The sequence below is a fragment of the Crotalus tigris genome, unplaced genomic scaffold, assembly GCF_016545835.1.
Source record: "Crotalus tigris isolate CLP2741 ecotype Arizona unplaced genomic scaffold, ASM1654583v1 scf7180000018055.714482, whole genome shotgun sequence".
In the NCBI taxonomy this organism is placed as follows: Eukaryota; Metazoa; Chordata; class Lepidosauria; order Squamata; family Viperidae; genus Crotalus; species Crotalus tigris.
In genome coordinates this window covers 581,571-603,549 of record NW_024096798.1, presented here as the reverse complement: position 1 = coordinate 603,549, position 21,979 = coordinate 581,571, and the positions used below count along the sequence as shown (strand labels likewise).

The window sequence follows — 21,979 nt, the reverse complement described above, 5'->3', positions numbered from 1 at the left end:
GAGAATCGAAGTCCACAAGTCATAAAAGGGCCAAGTTTGAAGACCCCTGTCTTAAATCTAACAAACAAAATGGAGGCTGGCTGAGGAATTCTGGGCGTTGAAGTCCACAAGTCATAAAAGGGCCAAGTTTGAAGACCCCTGTCTTAAATCTAACAAACAAAATGGAGGCTGGCTGAGGAATTCTGGGCGTTGAAATCCACAAGTCATAAAAGGGCCAAGTTTAAAGACCCCTGCACCTAAACTGACTTTTCAGGTTCAAGGCACCTTGTTCCCACCTAAATTAGAAACAAACTCCATGTGAACTTATTTATTAAATTTATTTGCGGCCCATCTCGTTTCAAAGTGACATCACAAATATGGCTGGTTGGTTTGTTAAAAATAAAAATCTGGTCTGCTCTAACAAAAGCCTTCTAGCAAACAGGTAATTCTCAACTTGCAACAGTCCGTTTCGTGACCAAACTTAACAATGGCGCTGAAAAAAGTAATTTATAACCTTTTTTCACATTTACAGCCATTGCAGCATCTCCATGGTCACGTGATCAGCTGCTTGGCAACTGGCTCATACTTATGACGGTCAGTGTGCTGGGGTCACGTGATCCCCTTTTGCAACCTTCGGACAAGGAAAGTCAATGGGGAAGCCAGAGTGCAGTACTGCAGGCCACTGTAGCTGACTGTGTTCAGCAGGTCAGCGGTTCAAATCTCACCGGCTCAAGGTTGACTCAGCCTTCCATCCTTCTGGGGTAGGTAAAATGAGGACCCAGATTGTTGGGGGCAATGTAAATATATATATACATTGCTTACTGGTGTACACCGCTTAGAGAGTGCTTGCACTTAAAGCGGTATATAAGTCTCATAAATAAATAAATAAATAAATTTACTTAACCACCATGTGACTAACTTAACAACTGCAGTGATTCACTTAACAACGGTGGAAAGAAAAGTCGTACCATGGGGCAAAACTCACTCTCACTTAGCAACGGAAATTTTGGGCTCAGTTGTGGTTGTAAATCGAGAACTACTTGTATTTAAACGGGGTGGTAAACCATGATCTTGACATTGCCTTTAAAACTGCAGATTTATTTTAGGTTTTAATCCAAGGTGGATCGTGTGCTTTTTCACTTCTGCACTGAAGATTACACTGGTTTAATTGCATCCTCTAATAATACATACAGGTCAGCTAATTTGCTTACCATGTCGGTCCTCGCTTTTCATCAGCTGTAGTTGCTAAACTCTCCGGACGCCCCAGCTACATCCTAATTAATCGACAAATAGAGCAGATAGAAAAGGTGACAGATAAAACACAATTCATAAGCAATCAAAGGCTGGTTGTGGAGAGGAATAGCTGGAGTTGTGATCATCATCAAACTGTGCATGTTCTGCCAACGTGGCTCCCAGATCTTTAAGCGACCTAGCCAAACCCATGATGGTGGGAATGCAGCCACAGCCACAGCTGGTGACTCACAACTTCAGGGACAGAGCAGCCAACTGAATAACAGAATAGCAGAGTTGGAAGAGACCTTGAAGGTCATCTAGTCCAGGGGCCCCCAGCCCCCGGTCCATGGACCGGTACCGATCCGCAGCATGCCAGCAACTGGTCCGCACAAACAAGCAAAGCCCCATCCAGGCAGCACACAAAACCACACACCCTCCGGTCCGCGGAAAAACCTTTCTGCACGGAACCGGTCCCTGGTGCCCAAAAGGTTGGAGACCTCTGTTCTAGTCCAACCCCTTGCTCAAGCAGGAGACCCTATACCACTTCAGACAAGTCATTGTCCGATCTCTTCTTAAGAATCTCCAGTTTTGGAGCTCCCACAACTCTTGAAGGCAAGCCGTACCGCTGGGTCAACTCAACTCAAAATCTGAGGCTGTCTTGCAGCCACCTGGGCCATTTATGAACCAAGACCCATACCGCTATGGCCACAGGTGCCCTGTTCCTTCCCGGGGTCTGGCAGAAAACCTGCCCTGTACTGCAGAATCAGAAGCCAGATTTAGTTGCTGGAATTGGGTACGTCTAGTTGAATGAAAAGAAGGACCAGGGTTGACATGATAGTCATGTTCCAATATCTCAGGGGCTGCCCCAAAGAAGAGGGAGTCAAGCTATTCTCCAAGGTGCCTGAAGGCAGGACAAGAAGCAACAGATGGAAACCAATCCAGGAGAGAAGCCACCTAAGGAGAAATTTCCTGACAGTGAGAACAATTAATCGGTGGAACTACTTGCAACCAGAAACTGTGAGCGCTCCAACACTGGAAGTTTTGAAGAAGAGACTGGACAGCCATTTGTCTGAAATGGTATAGGGCAGGGGTAGGCAACCTTGGCTCTTTTATGACTCGTGGACTTCAACTCCCAGAATTCATGAGCCAGCTATGCTGGCTCAGGAATTCTGGGAGTAGAAGTCCACGAGTCATAAAAGAGCCAAGGTTGCCTACCCCTGGTATAGGGTCTGCTGTCTGAGCAAGGGGTTAGACTAGAAGACCTCCAAGGTCCCTTTTAACTCTTGTTATTCTGTTACTCTGTTATTTCCTTGGGCTGTTTGGTCACAAGCGCTCCTGCTGCTGATCGTGGCCGAGGCCCCTCCGGTCCGCATCCCGTCTCTGCTACGGGGACGGAATGAACCCGGCAGGGTTGTATCCCACCATCCCATAGGGATAGACTGCTCCTAGGCAAGGAGGCTCTCTTAGGGACCCGCATCTTCCCCGACTTCTGAAGCTCCTGCGTGCATCTCATTCGACCCCTCCCTTCCCCGTAACCCTTCTCCCTCCTCTCCAGCTTCACGGGCAGACAAAGCTGGCGGCCCCCTCCCCATCCCCACGCCCACCTTTTTCCCAAATCGCGCCAGAGGAGTCGCCTCTCTCCAGCCGGCCCGATCCGCGCCAGCCCCGCGGCCGAGCCTCGGATGCCGCCGCCGCCGCCGAGCTCAAACACCGGACGCGCATCTGTCCAAGGCACCACCTTGGGGGACTAAGGAAACTACCGTTCCCAGCATGCAGCGGGAGCAAGGAGCCTCCCAGGCCCCCAGCGTCCTTTGCCGAAGGAAAAGAACTACATCTCCCAGCAGCCCCTAGGAGCCCGCCTCCCCGCTTGCTTTGCAGGGGCTGAATTCGGGCGTAGTGCGCAGGCGCAGGCGGTGTCCGTGTCTCAACCTCCGTTCCTGCTTTTTCTAGTTCGCACGTGGCGATCCCCACCAGTTGCTCCTGAATTTTCCTTGAAGCCAGGTGTTGGCCAGTTTTCAACTCTATACTTTTATATGTGGTTTTGTGTGTGTGTGTGTGTATGTGTGTGTATATATATATATATGTATATGTATATATATATACACATATACACATACAGATATACACATATATACATATATATATACACCCACACATATATAGGTGTGTAGAAAAAAAATCACATGACCAGTTTTGCCACTGTTGCAACATCCCCATGGTCACAGGATCTAAATTTGGGTGCCTGGCAACCAGTATCGTCTTTTTGATGGTGTTGCATTGTCCCTTGATCTACTGATCACCATTTGTAATCTTCCCAGCCAGCTTCTGACAATCAGGCAAGCTAGATTCACTTAATGACTGCATCAATTAATAATTGCACTGATCCGCTTAACAACTTCGGTGAAAAACTTTTAAAAGTAAGTAACGGGTTCAATTAACTGCCTTGCTTAGCAGTGGAAATTCTGACCCCGATTGTGGCCGTAACACGAGGCCTACCCGTATTGTAGATTTCTCGAGAAATTGTTTCCGGGCAAAGTTTCATTATTTTTGCAAGAATGCTTCTAAAGCAGGCTTCCTCGAACTCGGCAACTTTTAAGATGTGTGGACTTCAACTCTGTGCTAGCTGAGAACTCTAGCAGTCGACGTCCCAAAAGTGCTTTTTTCAGGAGGCAACTGGACCTTCTTGCTTTTTCTTTGAAGACGTTTCGCTTCTCATTCCAGAAGCTTCTTCAGCTCTGACTGGATGGTGGGGAAATGGAAGGATTTATACTCCTTGCAGACAGCTGGTCATTTGCATTCTTTTAGAGAGTCGTTGAGGCCACTTGGAGGTCATCTATGTTGAGGTGGAGGAATACGATACCACCTATCTCCAGTCTACAACAGAGTCCTTTGACAGTGCCAATAAGGCTCCACACCCATTTGCACCACTCAGGTGATCCTGAGGACACAGATAAAACTTCCAGGTGGCCTCAACGACTCTCTAAAAGGCAAATGACCAGCTGTCTGCAAGGCGTATAAATCCTTCCATTCCCCACCATTCTGTCAGCGCTGAAGAAGCTTCTGGGATGAGAAGCAAAACATCTTCAAAAAAAATAACAATGGAAATCCAGTCGTCTCCTGAAAAAGCATCTTTGGGACAAACTATGACTTGGGCAATTGAGAATCTCCGCATTTGGCAGGCAAAGTCTATATATCACGAAGTTGCCGAGTATGAGAAACACTGTTCTGAAGGGAGGTTTGTTAAGAACAGAGAATCTTCTAAGGCAGTGTTTCTCAACCTTGACAATTTTAAGGCATGAGGACTTCAACTCCCAGAATTCCACAGCCAGCAATGCTGGCTGTGGAATTCTGGGAGTTGAAGTCCACATGCCTTAAAATTGTCAAGGTTGAGAAACACTGTTCTAAGGTATGTTAGTACAGGTAGTCCTTACCTTAACAGTTTGTTTAGTGACCAAAGTTACGGCGCTTGAAAAAGTGACTTATGACCATTTTCCGCACTTACGACCTCTGCTGCGGGCGATTTACATTTGGATGCTTGACAACTGTTTTGTATTTACGACGGTCGCAGTGTCCCGGGGTCACGTGATCCCCTCCTGACGAGCCAAGTCAAATGGGGAAGCCAGAGTCACTTAACCATGGTGTCGCTAATTTAACTGCAGTGATTCACTTCACGAGCGTGGCAAGGAAAGTCGTAAAATGGGGCAACAATCAATTCACACATTTCTCACTAAGGTACAATTTTGGGCTCAATTGTGCTCGTAAGCTGAGGACTCCCTGTATTGGGGAAGACGCAGGCATGCAACCGGGCACATAGCCCCTCTCCGTGGATCAATGCTCTTCCTTCTGCTCCCCCTTACCTTTTCAGGTGCACGCATTACCTGGGCTTCCCACTTTCCAGAGGTTCAAGCTCTTAACTAGAGGTTCTCACAAAAATCAGTCTACAGGGAATGTGTCATTGACAGGCCCTGCCTTTCCACCTCAGCGATTTAGCGCCTCATTTGGTGTCACTCAACACTGGTGACAAGAGAACACCTTTACTGTCATTGTATAACTCACAACAAAATTAAATGTGACAGTAAGGAAGGCGAAGCTTAACCTCAAACGGTGGTTGGGGTCCTTTACATGATGGTGATCCAAATTTTTGGGATACAAAGGCAGGGATACACCTCAACTGATGTGCACTGTGTACTGCAGGGGTGTCAAACTGCCGCCCTGCGGGCCAGACGCATCACCAGGAAACTGCGTCCACCCCATTGCCGGCAGTGGGGGAAAAAGCTCCGAGACGTCGCGCGACGTCGCGAGTTTGACATGTCTAGTGTACTGTATTGTCATGTGAAAAAAATCTACTAAAAAGCTTGCTTTGAAACAGCAGTTGGAAAAAAAAACCAGATGTCACACAATGAGTTTTCCAAATATGGTGTCGGGTCTGCCCATGGGAGGTCACAAAAGTCAAGATGGCTGCCACACAAAGCCCCACCCTTTCTGTGTGCTCGGATGCAGCAGCTCAGTTTCGGCAACTTATGACCGTCGTGGGATCCCCTTTTTGCAATCTTCTGACAAGCAAAGTCAATGGGGGAATCCAGATTCACTTAACAACTGGGTTACTAACTTAACTGCAGCGATTCACTTAACGTCGGCAAGAAAGGTTGTAAAATGGGGCAAAGCTCGTCTTGCTTAGCAACAGAAAGCTTGGGCTTGATTGCGATCGTATGTCGAAAACTATTTGTCATATCCTAGGGCAGTGGTGGCGAACCTATGGCACGGGTGCCAGAGCCCTCTCTGTGGGCACACGTGCTATTGCCCCAGCCTCATCTCCCCCCATGACCCCCTTCTCACCAGTAGCCCCCCTGGAGGAGAGTCGCCCCCGAGCATGGCCCACACAGAGCAGCACAGCCAAGGACACGGCAGCCAGGCAGCGTAGACAAGACTTTGCCCTCACAGCCCATCGCGCACAGTTGATGCTGTGGGGCGCGGGCAGAGGGCGTGGCCGCCATGGTGCTGCTGGGCTGCCTGGGCGATCTGCGGCGGGCCCTGGAGGCGGTGAGTGGCCCTGCGGGCAGGTGGGGTGGGGGGGCAGAGCGGGGGTAGGGCAGGGGGGGTGGAACGGGGCAAGGCCAGTTTTTGGGCACTCGGTCTCTAAAAGGTTCACCATCACTGTCCTAGGGATACCATCAATGGCCAGGGGGTGGGGGGGTGGGGGGGAGAAAATTACGAAACCTCCCCAAGTCACAAACTTTAGTTTAATTCAACATTTATAAGTGATGTTATTGTAAGGCATCCAGGTACATCTCCAAGGGATTTCCACCCTGGTTGCATACATTCTCCTGGAAGAAAAAAAAAATAAAAATGCAGGATAACAGAGTGTGTAGTGGTTGCGGTCTATCGGCCGGACTGGAGCGGGTGTCAAAAGTGCTGCCAATCAAACACCTTAAAAGCGGAAGGTGCTTCTGGGGAGACAGGAGCCCCGGGCGTTGCCAAATAACGGAGGGATCCCAGAGCCGCTATGCCAAATGATCGCAGCCCAAGTCAAGCAACTTTGGAGTCTGACTTCGTTATTGCTTCTCCTCCTTTTGTCTGAAGCCCCAAGTCTCTCCAGGTGGAAAATATATTTCGGGGGGAACGAAGGAAGGGGGCTGGAGACAGAGAATTTAAGCACCGTGGTGGTTCTGGAACCAGTTTTCCCCAAATAGGAGGCAGTGAGACAGGCATCCCTCTCTGCCAGAGCTGGACACAAGAGTGGTACCTAAGGGGGGTTTCTGAACATCTTTTCTGGGTACAGAGAATAAATATTACTCTTGAACGAGGGAGGTACACACAGAAAGAAATCCCAGAGTTGGCTTTAGTAAAAACACACGAAAAAGGTTGTGTGAGCTTGTGTGCGCAGGGAAAATTGGACGAAGGGGCTGGAAACCACCAGTGGCACCATCCACAGATGTGAAGGATGTGCAAGGATGTGAAGACAAGTCAGTATGCTTACAGCAGTCTCAGGACAGGCTTTTGTGTTGTTGGGTTGTTGTTTTTTTTTGCAAAAAATTAACCACTCCTCTTTTACCTTGGTGGAAAGAAAAGGACATCGCAGTGCTGCATTTGGTGATTGGCCACTGACGTCCGCGGCGCAATCTTGCAAGGCCTTTCCCATCCCTGTTGGGCAGAGTGTGCCTACTACACTGTAACCACTGCGCTTGCTGGTCTCCAAGGAAAGCAAAGCACTGTTAACACCCATGTTCCTACCATACCCCCCTGCCCCAAGGATTGGCTTCTCCCCCTCCCCATCTCTATAGAAGCACACCCTCAGCCCAATCTCTTTTTAATACCTGACCCTTAACCACTTACACCAGTTTCCTGAAATCTGGACGCTGCTTGGAAGAAAACATTCCGTTTTTTAGGATTCCGGGTCACGAGCGCCGTGGCGTATAACGGGACAAATCCCGCCCTTCCAACATTTACCATGATCCTGATCAGTTTTTTCCTTTCTTTCCTTCGTGCGTGGACGGCCTGGGACCAGGTGAAGGTTCTGCCCCCTTCCAGGCATGGAGAGCGACAAAGGAAAAACTCATCGCGTGCTGGAAATGCGGCTTTTGTTGGCAGACACAAAAATCAATCTGATGTCCACATCCATGATGCAACGAGGCCGAACGGTCGCTTGCTCCCGGTCGCTGCGTGGAGTTAGAAAAAGATACATCCCTGATATCTCGCTGTGCCTAAGGGGGGGGGGGTGTCAGGCACCTGAAGGCACGTAGGACTCTCGATGTACACGTGGGGAGGAATTTTTTTAAAAAATAATAATCCAGCCCCCCTCTGGCCGTCCCCCCCCCAGCAGTGGCACCAAGGGCCAGAGGGCAGTCCTAGCTCGCCATTCTGGCTGGCTCTTCCAGCTTCCAAGATCCCGCGTGAGCTGGAGAGCTAAGCAGACACATTGACGTCCCTGAGAGAAACGGCATTGTGCGGGGCACCCCTGTCCTCGAGCTCGGCGGGCGGAGGGTCCACCACCATGGCAGCCATGTCCGTCGTGGCAAGAAGCGGCGGGTTCAAGCCCTGGGTCAGGATCTGATGAATGGTTTTCCTCAGGTTTGGGTGGAGCTGGGTCTGGGTCTGGAAAAAAACCTCTAGGGCGAAGGACTTGAGGGTGCCAGTGCAGAGGTCCTCGTAGAGTGGAATTGTGTACATCCGGGACATCTATAATACAAGCAGAAGGAGCCCGGGGTCATCCCAAGAGTCTCGTATTGATCATCGTAGTAGCAGAAATCTGGGACCAGGGATAGATTAAGTCAAGGGTCTTCAAACCTGGCCCTTTGATGACTTGTGGACTTCAGAATTCCTCAGCCAGCCTCCATTTTGTTTGTTAAATTTAAGACAGGGGTCTTCAAACCTGGCCCTTTGATGACTTGTGGACTTCAACTCCCAGAATTCCTCAGCCAGCCTCCATTTTGTTTGTTAGATTTAAGACAGGGGTCTTCAAACTTGGCCCTTTGATGACTTGCGGACTCCAACTGCCAGAGTTCCTCAGCGTGCATGCTGGCTGAGGAATTCTGAGAGTTGAAGTCCACGAGTCATCAAAAGGCCAAGTTTGAAGACCCCTGGATTAAGTAGTCAAAGGCTGATTTTTCCCCCCTAAAACTCCCAACCAAAGTTCCTTATCAGCCATAGCCATCAGTCATAAAGCTGGCTTTCCTAGCTGGGCTGTGGTCCAATAATGTCCGCTAGGCCCCAGAAATCTCTCTGCTGCCACCTAGCGGAGAACTCCCCAAGGAAAAGCCAGGAAGCATACAAGTAGACTTTGGTTTACAACAGTTCGTTTAGTGCAGCGGTTCTCAACCTGTGGGTCGGGACCCCATTTGGGGTCAAATGACCATTTCATGGGGTCGCCAAACAACGCAGTCCGCCATTTTTCCCCCCTTTTCTTTAGCTGTGCTACTCCCTTTTATTCTATTGGCTTTTGAAAGCCAATAGAATAGACCCTCTTGAATAGAGTCTAATTCTATTGGCTTTCCAAAGCCAATAGGAATTGTCCGGGCTGTCTTTGCCCTGCTGAGCCCGCCAAAAGTCCCAGTCTGCAAACGGTGCTGCAAGTTGTCTGCTGCGAAGGCGAGCTGTCTGGAAGCTTCCACCCCTCCCTGCTGAGCAACTACTAAAAATGTAAGTAAAAGAGGGCCAGGGGTGGGAGGTGGGAGGCCGGCAGGCGCAGGGAGGGTTGCTGGTGCGTGTGGGGCCCAGCGGGTGTCTTACCTCCCTTGGGCTGGGCCAGCTGGTGGCCCAGCCGGTGGTCGGCCTGCGCCATCTCTGCCGCTTGCCAGCTACGCCTTAGCCGGCGCAGGGGGCGGCATCACGCATGCGCGGCGCTCCCGGGCAGGGAAAGTCCTCGACTTACGACCGGTTGAGTAGTCCTCGACTTACGACCGGTTGGGTAGCCTTCGACTTACGACCGGTTGGGGGGTTGCGGCATTAAAAAGGTTGAGAACCACTGGTTTAGTGACTCATTCCAAGTTACAACGTCACTTATGACTGACTGTTGGAGCATCTCCATGCTCATATGATGTCAACATTCAGATGCTTGGCAACTGACTTGTATTTATGACGGTTGCAGTGTCCCAGGATCGTGTGATCCCTTTTGGTGACTTTCTGACAAGTCAAGTCCATGGGGAAGCCGGAATCATTTAATTAAGCATGTTACCCACTTAACAACTGTAGTGATTCACTTAACCACTGTGGCAAGAAAGATTACTGTCAGCTGTCCCAAGCTGCTCAACAGAAAAGAAATACTCCCCAAACTGCTGAAAGGACTGTGTTGTAGACCTGAGATAGATGGTGTTGTTCAGTCTACAACAGCCCTTTCAGCGGTTCCAAGGCTCCCCACCCATTTGCGCCACTCAGGTGACCTTTGAGGACACAGATAAACCTCCAAGTGGCCTCAACGCCTCTCTGAAAGAAGGCAAATGACCAGCTGTCTGCAAGCAGTATAAATCCTTCCATTCCCCACCCTCCAGTCAGAGCTGAAGAAGCTTCTGGGATGAGAAGCAAAACGTTAAAAAAGTTAAGGAAAATGGATATAAAGTGCTATGGAAGCGGTACCTAACACCACGTAAATTAAATCAAATAGATGTTAAATATACAAATATTTGCTGGAGGTGTGAGAAAGGGATTGGAATATATAAACATATGTGGTGGGATTGTGACAGCGCACAAAAGATATGGGGCATGGTGTTTAAGGAAATTAGAGAACTTTTGAAGGTAAATTTAGATACGTCACCGAGGATTGCATTACTGTTACTGGTGGAAAAACGAGATATAAATGAAGCAAAAAAAGGAATTGATTGTAAATTTGATAATAGTAGCTAGATTAGTGATGGCTAAATATTGGAGACGGAATTGGGTTATTCAAAGAAATGAGTGGTATAATGAAATATGGAATATGGCAATAAATGATAAATTAACAAGAGAAATTAAATTTTAAAAAGGGACGATGAAAGTAAATAATTATAATGAAATATGGGATTGATTTTATAAAAAACAGTTTTGGTGGAAGGCAAAGGGAATAAACCTGCTCAAGAATATAGGCTGTTTTGGAGGGGATAAGGGCACAGTTGAAATATATTGTACATTGTTAGTTGTTATAGGAGAAGAAATATAGATAATAAAAATGGTCTCAGGGGTGGGGGTGCACTGTGGTACAGGGGTTCTCAACCTTGGCAACTTTAAGACTTGTGGACTTCAACTCCCAGAATTCCTCAGCCAGCTTTGCTGGGAGTTGAAGTCCACAAGTCTTAAAATTGCCAAGGTTGAGAACCTCTGCTGTAGTATTTGTATTTTTTTATATTGTTTTTTATTTAGATCTGTGTGTTATGTTTGTATTATTTGTATTTAAATAAAATAAAATTAAAAACAAAAACAAAACAAAAACCCAACAAGAAAGTCCAGCTGCCTCATGAAAAAAACACCTTTCGGATAACGATGATCAGGATGACTGAGAATCTCCATAGACATTTATATAAAACTGGTGTCCTGTCAGCGTCTCTGACTCCATTTGGACACCGGTTCTCCCAATTCCCTGACAAATATCTATTCCCAAGTCCAAGCATCAGAGTTTCCTGTGTCCTTTGTGTATCACCTGCTTTCCTGCCCACAATCTCACACCCTGAGCAGCACGAAGCTTTTCTGCCCAACAACTGGTACCTGATTTTCCAAGAAGCGGCGGACTTTATGAAGGTCGGGATAGTAATCGTTGCGGACGATGATCTGCAGCCAGCGGATACGAATCTCAGCATTCATGTTTTCCAGCTGGGTTGAGTAGCATTCAGACAACTTGGTTATCACCTCTGTGAAGGAGAGCATTTATCTGATTTGCTTGGGATTCAATTTGGAGGCCATTCAACGAAAACAATGCTCCCTCCATGAAGGGTGCAAGCCTGTTATGTTACTAATTTCGGGAAAGTCATTCCTTCAAATGGAATTGGGTATGCCTAATCTAATGAAGAGAAGGACGAGGGAGGACATGATAGCAGTGCTCTAAGATCTAAGGGGCTGCCACAAAGAAGAGGGGGTCAAGCTATTCTCCAAAGCACCTGAAGGCAGGAAAAAGAAAAAAAATGGATGGAAACTAATCAAGGAGAGAAGCAACCTAGAACTAAGGAGTAGTTTCCTAAGTGGGAACAATTAATTAGTGGAACGACTTGCCTCCAAAAACTGTGGGTGCTCCAACACTGGAGGCTTTTAAGAAGAGATTCATTTGACTGAAATGGTATAGGGAAGGGGGTAGGCAACCCTGGCTTTTTTATGACTCGTGGACTTCAACTCCCAGAATTCCTCAGCCAGCATGGGGGAACTATGGCCCCTTCATGGCTTGTGGACTTCAACTCCCAGAATTCCTCAGCCAGCATGGGAGAACTATGGCCCCTTCATGACTTGTGGACTTCAACTCCCAGAATTCCTGAGCCAGCCTGGCTCAGCTTGGAAACCTCTCCCTGTCCTCTCAGCATGGCTGGCTCAGGAATTCTGGGAGTTAAAGTCCACAAGTCATAAAAGAGCCAAGTTGGCCTACCCCTGGTATAGAGTCTCCTGCTTGAGCAGGGAGTTGGACTAGAACAGCAGTTCTCAATCTCCGTGTGACGGTGACCCCCGTCACACGGACGTGCCGCCCATGCGCGGCGGCGCCCCCATGCGCGGCGGCCCCATACGCAGCCCCATGTGCAGCGCACATGCGCGGCGGCACCCCTATGCACGCCGCCCCCTGGGGGGGAATGGCGGATCGCGTTGTTTCGCGACCCCCGTAAAATGGTCGATCGACCCCAAATGGGGTTGCGACCCATAGGTTGAGAACCGCTGGACTAGAAGACCTCCAAGGTCCCTTCCAAGTCTGTTATTCCGTGATTCTAAAACAATATGGATCTCATCCCACAGGATAGGCACCAGCTCAGAGAAGGAATGCTATCTCAGTCCCGCAAGATGACAGTGCTTCATCGACAGGACTTAAAGTGTGCCCACCCTGCCTGACTTCAATGGACAGCCAGAAATAACCAATAATCAAAGCAGCGGGGACAAGTGAGCAGCCATCAGACTTATAAAAAAGAAAATTTATGTAACTTTAGAGTTGAAACTCTGGGGTCCTTGGGGGCTCTCTGCACTTTGTTGTTTTCTTGCAGACGCTTCATTACCCAACGAGGCAATTAAACTCACCGTGTGGCAAGGGCGACCCATCCAGTAACCTATCCAGGAAAAGCACCGTTTGGAATGTTTGCCACTCGGCGATGTTGACGCTGTCCACAGCAGCTCCTGCGTCCAGAGGCTCCGTGGTCCAGAGATGGAACAGCGTCTCCACCGGCTGGGTCAAGCTGGATCCCTGAGATAAATCTGGTTCGACTAAAGGAGGCCCCGTGGCATTGAGCCAGCGGTCAAACTCGAGCCCTGCAACAGATTGGCCGACAAGGATCAACTTGGGAGAAACGTGCCACAGGTGCGCAGACTGAGTGCGATCTCCCAATCAGGGCTCATACGGAAAGCTTTCTCCAACAGATCATCTAGCTCAGTGGTTCTCAACCTTTTTAATGACGCGACCCCCCCCCAACCGGTCATAAGTTGAGAACTACTCAACCGGTCGTAAGTCGAGGACTACTCAACTGGTGCAGCACCGTTTGCAGAATGGGACTTTTGGCGGGCTCAGCAGGGCAGAGACAGCCTGGACAATTCCTATTGTCTTTTGAAATCCAATAGAATTAGACTCTATTCAAGAGAGTCTATTCTATTGGCTTTCAAAAGCCAATAGAATAAAAGGGAGTAGCACAGCTAAGGAAAAGGGGGGGAAAAATGGCGGACTGCGTTGTTTGGCGACCCCCGTGAAATGGTCGTTCGACCCCAAATGCGGTCCCGACCCACAGGTGGAGAACCACTGATCTAGCTGACATTTGTAGAACACAGTCAACAGGCCTGAGGTGGGCTTAGCGCAGTGGTGGCGAACCTATGGCATGCGTGCCAGAGGCAACACTCAGAGCCCTCTCTGTTGGCACGTGTGCCACCGCCACCAGCAGCAGGTCCATCAGGCCACCCCCGCCGCCCAGAGCAGGAGCCCCGCCGAGCACAAAGGAGGCGATAGCCAACTAGCAAGCTTGAGTAGAGGTGGTAGAGCAGAGGTCACCAACCATTGTCGATTGGTGGACTGGAAGAAAAGGGAGGGGGAAACATTGTGCATGCGTGCACGGGGCGAGCACGCATGTGCTGCAAATGGGGCGGGGCTGGTGCCTGCGTGATACTCACTAGCCCTGCCCCGTTCTTACGTGGTGCAGCGCCTTGTATCTGCACCCTGCGGCGTGGCGGCAGCCATTTTTGCGCCTTGCAGCACGGAGGCCCATTTTTGCGCCCCCAGTTTTTGCGTGCCAGAGGTGGCACTCACAGGTGCCTCCCTGTCGTCCCCCCCCCCCGAGGGCACCACAATGCCGATGCGGCCCTGGCACTTTGCAATAAATAAGTGGCTTTGGGGTTGCGGTTTGGGCACTCGGTCTCTAAAAGTGGCTTAGTGTTTTGCAGCTTGGCTAGTTGGGTATGCTGTCACGCCTGTCTACAGGGAGTCCTCGACTTACAACAGTTCGCTTAGTGAACAACGGCATTGAAAAAAAGTGACTTATGACAAGTGTTTTTCACACGACTAGTGTTGGGGCTGATAAGGCAGCAGGTGCACCTGGAATCAATTAATGCCGTAACTTCTACAACTTCGGGCATCCCCAGGTCACGTGATCAAAATTCAAGCGCTTAGCAACTGGTTCATATTTATGATGGTTGCAGTGTCCCGGGGTCACATGATCCCCTTTTGCGATCCATGGGGAAGCCAAGTTCATTTAACAACCACGTTGCCAACTTATCAACTGCGAGGATTCACTTTGCAAGTGTGGCAAGAAACTCACTGAACAAATGTCTCAGCTAACAACAGAGATTTTGGGCCCAGTTGTGGTTGTAAGCCAAGGACTACCTGCAGTTTGTCTCCCCCATCTGGGCAGCACTCCTAAGATTGCCTGTGTGTGTGTGTGTGTGTTTGTGTGTGTGTTTGTGTGTGTGTTACATTCTGTCAAGGTCCTCTTCCCCACCTGTTTTGCAATCAATGCATTGTTCTTTCAGGTCTGGAAAAAACGCCAAGAAAGAATCCAACAGATCTTGGGCTACAACGCTTGTGAACTTGTACTTCTCGATATAAGTCTGAAAGAGAGCAGGCAGAAACACGGGTTACAAAATTAATGTAAACAGCAAGATTGAGCGAGGTCACAGAAACTGGAGGGACACCCCCCCCAGTGGAAATTCTCAGAAAAGCAACAGAAATGAGGACAAATGCACTAGAGAACAAAGTAAAATATCACAAATGACGGAGAGCGGAAAAATGATCAAGGTTTAAATAAATCAAGACCAGCCGAACGCTCTGACACATGTAAATCCCACTGATGGAAAATTTCTAGAGGTCATTCATCCATCACAATATTTTTTTTTAAATTACAGCGGGCTCCAGTCCTTTGCAATAGCACAGTAATTCAGGAGACTAAATTCTGAAATAAAATCAGAAATGCGCCAGAGCTTTTAGCAAGCGTGCGTCACGTGCACTAGAGCAGGGGTCGGCAACCTTGGCTCTTTTATGACTGGTGGACTTCAACTCCCAGAATTCCTGAGCCAGCCATGCTGAGGGGAAAGGGAGAGGTTTCTAAGCTGAGCCAGGCTGGCTCAGGAATTCTGGGAGTTGAAGTCCACCAGTCATGAAGCGGCCTAGGCCTTGGCCAGGGGTAGGCAACCTTGGCTCTTTTATGACTGGTGGACTTCAACTCCCAGAATTCCTGAGCCAGCCATGCTGAGGGGAAAGGGAGAGGTTTCTAAGCTGAGCCATGCTGGCTCAGGAATTCTGGGAGCTGAAGTCCACGAGTCATGAAGGAGCCATAGTTCCCCCATGCTGGTTGAGGAATTCTGGGAGTTGAAGTCCACGAGTCATGAAGGAGCAATAGTTCCCCCATGCTGGTTGAGGAATTCTGGGAGTTGAAGTCCACGAGTCATAAAAGAGCCAAGGTTGCCTACCCCTGCCCTAGAACATCAGCCCCCAACCTTTTGGGCACCAGAGGCCGGTTCTGTGGAGAGAATTTTTCCACAGACTGGAGGGCCCATGTTTCGTGTGCTGCCTGCATCCCGCAGATGGGGCTTCACTTGTTTGTGCGGCCTGATTTCTGCATGCCGTGGACCGGAGCTGGTCCACGGTCCGGGGATTGGGGATTGGGGACCCCTGCATTAGAGGCCCTCAGATCTTTTCTCCGGCCTAATAGAGCTAGGAACCACTGCTGGAAAAGGAGAGGCATTTTCAGGAAAAATAGCAGAAAAACTCTTTGTGCTATAAAAGCTACATAACCATATCTCACTAAAAGGATTATAAACACATATACAGGTACACATGCACCCACCACCCTTCTCAACCTGTCTTGGTCTTTAAAAAAAAGCTTAGATGGGTTGAACTTAATTTATTCTCGGATGGGAGACCACCAGGTCTCAAATCCCAACTCTAGATTTAAGCTGGAAAAAAGGAGGCAATGACAAAACACTTTCCGACTGCCGCCAAAAGGTCTACATGGAAGTGACTATTAGCTAAGTTTTTTTTTTTCTTTTCTTTTTACCACCCGGTAATTCCTTGCTTCGGGATGGGAAGACTGAATGTAGCTGAGCCTTTATTGGCCAGATGCCCTTCCTGATGCCTATGTGGAGTTTGCAACAGATATTTTCTCTTTGTCCCGATAGAGAAAGATCCATCTTTGCAGAGGATTGACCTCTCAACCTTCTGAGTGGGAGGTGACTTTCTTCACCTCTAGGCCACCTGATCACTCAACTATCAACCAAGCATGAGTTAATGCAGGGGTCTTCAAACTTGGCCCCTTCATGACTCGTGGACTTCAACTCCCAGAATTCCTCAGCCAGCATGGGGAAACTATGGCCCCTTCATGACATGCGGACTTCAACTCCCAGAATTCCTCAGCCAGCGTGGGGAAATTATAGCCTCATGACTTGCGGACTTCAACTCCCAGAATTCCTCAGCCAGCATGCCTGGCTGAGGAATTCTGGAAGTTGAAGTCCACAAATCATAAAAGGGCCAAGTTTCAAGACCCGAGTTAATGAATTCTTGATTTTTGCTTCCCGTGTTCATGTTACTACACTTGTTCGCTTGTTACCCTCAGAAAAGTTTTACCCGGGTTTTGCCAGACTAATACACACCACGACACTTTGCTGGTATGTTCCACCTACATGTAGTCCTCGAGTTACCACCGTTCGTTTAGTGACTGTTCAAAGTTACAACGGGACTGAAGAAAGTGACCTGTGGCCATTTTTCACACTTAACGACCATCGCAGCATCGCCACGGTCACGCAATCAAAATTTGAACGCTTCCTATTTATGATGGTTACAGTGTCCCCGGCGGTCACGCGATTCCCTGTTGCGACCGTCTGACAAGCAAAGTCAATGGGGGGAAAAGCCAGATTCGCTTAACGACCGCGTTACTAATTGAACGACTGCAGTTAAGATTCCCTTCACCATGGTGGCGAGAAAGATTGTAAAATGGGGGAAGAATTCGCTTAGCAACTGCCTCGCTAAGGAACAGACATTTTGGAGCTCAACTGCGGTCGTAAGTCGAGAACCACCTGTAAGGATGCAACTTTCAAACAAGTGTCTGGGATCTAAAACGCCAAGCTTGTTTTTTGGATGGAGTCTTGATTTTTCTGAAGGATTCAGCTGAAAACGACCAGATTCAACTGAGATTCACTGGCAAAGTCGAAGGTGTAGGTAACTCCCCCCCTCCCCCGTGCCCAAACCAGGGTACTAACTCGGAGAAAGGCATCGAAATGGGTTGGGTCTCCGCACAGCTGAGACAGATAGTAAACAAAGCAGAACCCTTTCTCGTAGGTGAAGAGATTCATCAGGTTGCTGGGGTTCACACCTGGGGGGAAACAAAGGGAAGAGAGGAAGAACTTTAGATAAGAGTTATAGGGGGGAAAATAGCCATATAGGAGGTCCTCAATTTATGACCACAACTGAGCCCAAAATATCCATTGTTAAAGGAAGACAGTTGTTAAGTGAGTTCTGCCCCCATCTTAGGACCTTTCTCGCCACAGCTGTTAAGTGAATTGCTACAGTCACAAGTTAGTAACACGTTTATAAAGTGAGTCTGGCTTCCCCATTAATCAGTGGAACAACCTGCCTCCAAAAGCGGTGAATGCTCCAACACTGGAAGTTTTTAAGAAGAGACTGGACAGCCATTTGTACGAAATGGTGTAAGGTTTCCTGCCTGAGCAGGGGGTTGGACTAGCTGACCTCCAAGGTCCCTTCCAACTTTTTAATTATTGTTGTTGTTGTTATTGATCATTGCAGTCAGCCAGATGTTCAGATTGGATTTGGCATTTTTGTCTACCTATTGAGTCCTTAACAAGGACCTGGGATAGACAGATGTGGATGTTTAATGGTATTACAGATATCGTCGCAGGATGGAAGCAGTTCCTAGTAAGGCTGCCTTTTGCAATTGACTAATGGCGAATTTGTCAGTTCAAGTGGTGCTCCAGTTGTTTTGGGATTGCACCTAAGGCTTATTATTATTATTATTATTATTATTATTATTATTATTATTATTATTATTTTAGAGAAGCAACCTAGAACTAAGGAGAAACTTCCTGACAGTGAGAACAATTAACCAGTGGAACAGCTTGCCATCAGAAGCGGTGAATGCTCCAACACTGGAAGTTTTTAAGAAGAGACTGGACAGCCATTTGTCCGAAATGGTGTAGGGCAGTGGTTCTCAACCTGTGGGTCGGGACCCCATTTGGGGTCGAACGACCATTTAACGGGGGTCGCCAAACAACGCAGTCCGCCATTTTTTCCCCCTTTTCCTTAGCTGTGCTACTCCCTTTTATTCTATTGGCTTTTGAAAGCCAATAGAATAGACTCTCTTGAATAGAGTCTAATTCTATTGCTTTCAAAAGCCAATAGGAATTGTCCAGGCTGTCTCTGCCCTGCTGAGCCCGCCAAAAGTCCCATTCTGCAAAGGGTGCTGCACCAGTTGAGTAGTCCTCGACTTACGACCGGTTGAGTAGTCCTCGACTTACGACCGGTTGGGGATCGCAGCATTAAAAAGGTTGAGAACCACTGGTATAGGGTTTCCTGCCTGAGCAGGGGGTTGGACTCGATGGCCTCCAAGGTCCCTTCCAACTTTATTATTATTGTTGTTGTTGTTGATTTTGCTTGTCACAACATTGCAAAAGGGAAATCACATGACCCCCGGGGACACTGTCACCATCATAAATACAAATCAGTTGCCAAGCGTCCGAATTTTGATCACCTCACCATGTGGATGCTGTAACGGTTGTTTAAGTGTGAAAAAAAAAGGTCCTAAGTCACTTTTTTCAGTGTCCTTGTAACTTCAGACTTCAGTCACTAAACAACTGGCTGTAAGTCCAGGACTACCTTGAAATGTTTGGAGTGGGGCATGATCCTCTTCGAATTGTAATTTTCTTCAGAACGGACTTTTTAGACCCATCACTGTGGGTCTTATTCGACAAATGCAAAGCTGAGGGGCAAAGAGCTGACAAATCAGCTTCAAAATCAGAATCTGGGTTTTGCTTTGGAGCAGGGGTACTCAACCTGGGCAACTTTAAGAATGGCTGAGGAATTCTGGGAGTTGAAGTCCACAAGTCATAAAAGGTTCAAATTTGAAGACTCCTGTCTTAAATCTAACAAACAAAATGGAGGCTGGCTGAGGAATTCTGGGAGTTGAAGTCCACAAGTCATCAAAGGGCCAAGTTTGAAGACACCTGTCTTAAATCTAACAAACAAAATGGAGGCTGGCTGAGGAATTCTGGGAGTTGAAGTCCATAAGTCATCAAAGGGCCAAGTTTGAAGACCCCTGTCTTAAATCTAACAAACAAAATGGAGGCTGACTGAGGAATTCTGGGAGTTGAAGTCCACGAGTCTTAAAAGTTGCCCAGGTTGAGGACCCCTGCTTTAGAACAGCGGTCCCCAACTTTTCCATCTTTGTGGACCGGCGCTGGCAGTGGTAGCGGGGCCCCTCACTCAAATTGATCTTTGCGCGTGACCTCCCGCCACCCGGGCTATTCAGGTGTACCCTGCTCGCGTAGACCAGCTCCAAACAGACCGCAGACCGGTAGCGGTCCATGGCCCGGAGGTTGGGGACCCCTCTTTTAGGAGGCTTTATGAACCCAGCCAATCCGTGTTTATCTCATAAGCTATGATGAAACGAGACCTTGTTTGCTTTTTTTTTTTCACCTTCGGCGGTAGACAAACTGCAACTTTCATTTTGGCGATTCCGTGAAGAAGCTACCTCGAGGAGGCTGAATTTCCTAAAAGGCGAGACCCAGCTCCCTTCTTACCTGGTTCAAGTTTCACCTGAAGTTTGCTGACAGGATTGTCCTCCCCAAGGAGCTTCATTTGTCGGTGAAGGGCATCAAGGCGGAAGGCTGTCTCCAGGCATGTAAAAGCAGCACCTGTCCACACACACATATACACACACACCAAATGCATGGAATTTAATCGGAGATCTATAATATTTCCAGATTATGCGGAAGTTCAGATGACTCTGTCTTCCAGCATGTGACATCTACCCCGGGCTTTGGGGGGGGGGGCATCGAACAGTTGTCAACGCTGCAAATACTGTATATTCTTGCTTTGACAATATGCAGAACTGTCTGGTAGTTTTAGAGTTAATGCAGAGCATAAGAGAGAGGAAGGAAACCTTTGACCTTCACACTAATTGGATAATGTGACATATGACAGCTCATTTAGGGAGGGAACATGCTGATAATTTAACTGCTCAGAGGAAGAGAATTTAGATCTTAGCATAAAACTTCCATTATGCCTTTACCGACATTTTGAAGCAATAAAAGACTTTTAGGGAAATCCATGCCTGGAAGGTCTTTGAAGTGTTTCATTAGCCGGAACCATAATAACATGCTAAGACAGTGGTTCTCAACCTGTGGGTCGGGACCCCATTTGGGGTCGAATGACCATTTCACGGGGGTCGCCAAACCATGCTGTCCACCATTTTTTTCCCTTTTCCCTAGCTGTCCTACTCCCTCTTATTGGTGGCCACACCCACATGGGGGTCACCACAACATGGGGAACTGTATTATGGGGTCACGGCATTAGAAAGGTTGAGAATCACTGTGCTAAGATGTTGTTGGCAAACCTTTCAGAGACCGAATGCCCAAAAACTGGTCCCGCCTCCACTCCACCGCCCTGCCCCGCCCCTGCTCTGCCCCCCATCCCCCGCCCTGCCTGCCCACAGGACCACTCACCGCCTCCAGGGCCCACTCCAGGGCCCACTGCCTCCAGGCAGCCCAGCAGCGCTATGGCGGTGATGTCCTCTACACACGCCCCGCAGCATCAACTGTGCACGTTGGGGCGTGAGGGCAGAGTCTTGTCTACACTGCCTGGCTGCCATGTCCTTGGCTGCGCTGCTCTGTGTGGGCCATGCTTGAGGGCGACTCTCCTCCAGGGGGGCTGCTGGAGAGGAGGGGGCTATGGGGGGGAGGCAAGGCTGGGGCAACGGCATGTGTGCCCACAAAGAGGGCTCCGAGTATCGCCTCCGGCGCCCGTGCCATAGATTCGCCACCACTGTCATAGAACGCACCGGAAAAGAGTTCCAGCACCTTTTGTTCGATGGATTTTCCTATTGTTTCCCTTCCTATCCTCGTTTGTTTTTGAAAATGCCCCGCTGGCGGTACCGTGCAAGCGGGGTCCCCTCTGGCGCTATTTGCCTCCTCCAGGAGGAGCCATGAGGCGCCGGAGCACCGCAGCCAGAGCGTGGCTTGATCGGCTGGGTGGGACCATGTGGCGTGGAAGCCGATGGTGGCGGTGGGAGACACATAACCATGGAGGTCCTCTTTCACAAGAGGGCGAGCGAGCCTTTTGCCTTCCCCTACAGAAGGTAGGGTGCATGTGAGGTTAAAAAGAGGCGAAGCGAGAGGAAAGAAGGGCGGTTGGCATGGAAGTTTGCCCCCGACAGCAAAACTTTGCTGTTTCGGTTCCTTGGGTAGTTCAAAGGCTGGGACGTCTACGACAATCTCTTTTTAGTCTTTTATACTTTATTATTCCAACCGCAGAGGGGAAGAATAAGAATAAAGCCAATGTCTTGTGATTCGGAGGTATTATTATTAATAACAATATATATTAATTATGTATTGGTCAGACGTAAAGGTAGACCTACGGTATGAGGTTTAATCAGATCTATTTGTTAAACTGGGTTTAACTTAAAAGGTAAATTAA

General features: G+C 48.6%; 2 protein-coding genes across 4 annotated transcripts in view; both read right to left on the bottom strand.

Annotated features, from left to right (window-relative positions):
• Positions 1–3,025, bottom strand: part of CAPN10 (calpain 10) — a 53,185-nt gene extending 50,160 nt beyond the window's left edge. For 2 of the 3 annotated variants that reach the window (XM_039347220.1, XM_039347222.1), the window contains exons 1-2: positions 2,817–3,025; positions 1,191–1,253 (exon numbers count right to left, since the gene is read on the bottom strand). The gene's annotated coding sequence lies outside the window, so the exon portion shown is untranslated. The remainder of the gene's footprint in view (positions 1–1,190; positions 1,254–2,816) is intronic. The other variant, XM_039347219.1, reaches the window with a different exon arrangement.
• Positions 3,026–6,432: 3,407 nt separating this feature from the next.
• The window catches only part of RNPEPL1 (arginyl aminopeptidase like 1), a 31,345-nt gene continuing 15,798 nt past the window's right edge, over positions 6,433–21,979 (bottom strand). The window contains exons 6-11 of the mRNA XM_039347218.1: positions 20,086–20,199; positions 17,533–17,645; positions 14,781–14,889; positions 12,883–13,110; positions 11,383–11,525; positions 6,433–8,388 (exon numbers count right to left, since the gene is read on the bottom strand). Coding sequence (XP_039203152.1) covers positions 8,116–8,388; positions 11,383–11,525; positions 12,883–13,110; positions 14,781–14,889; positions 17,533–17,645; positions 20,086–20,199 — 980 coding nt within the window. The 3' untranslated portion in view covers positions 6,433–8,115. The remainder of the gene's footprint in view (positions 8,389–11,382; positions 11,526–12,882; positions 13,111–14,780; positions 14,890–17,532; positions 17,646–20,085; positions 20,200–21,979) is intronic.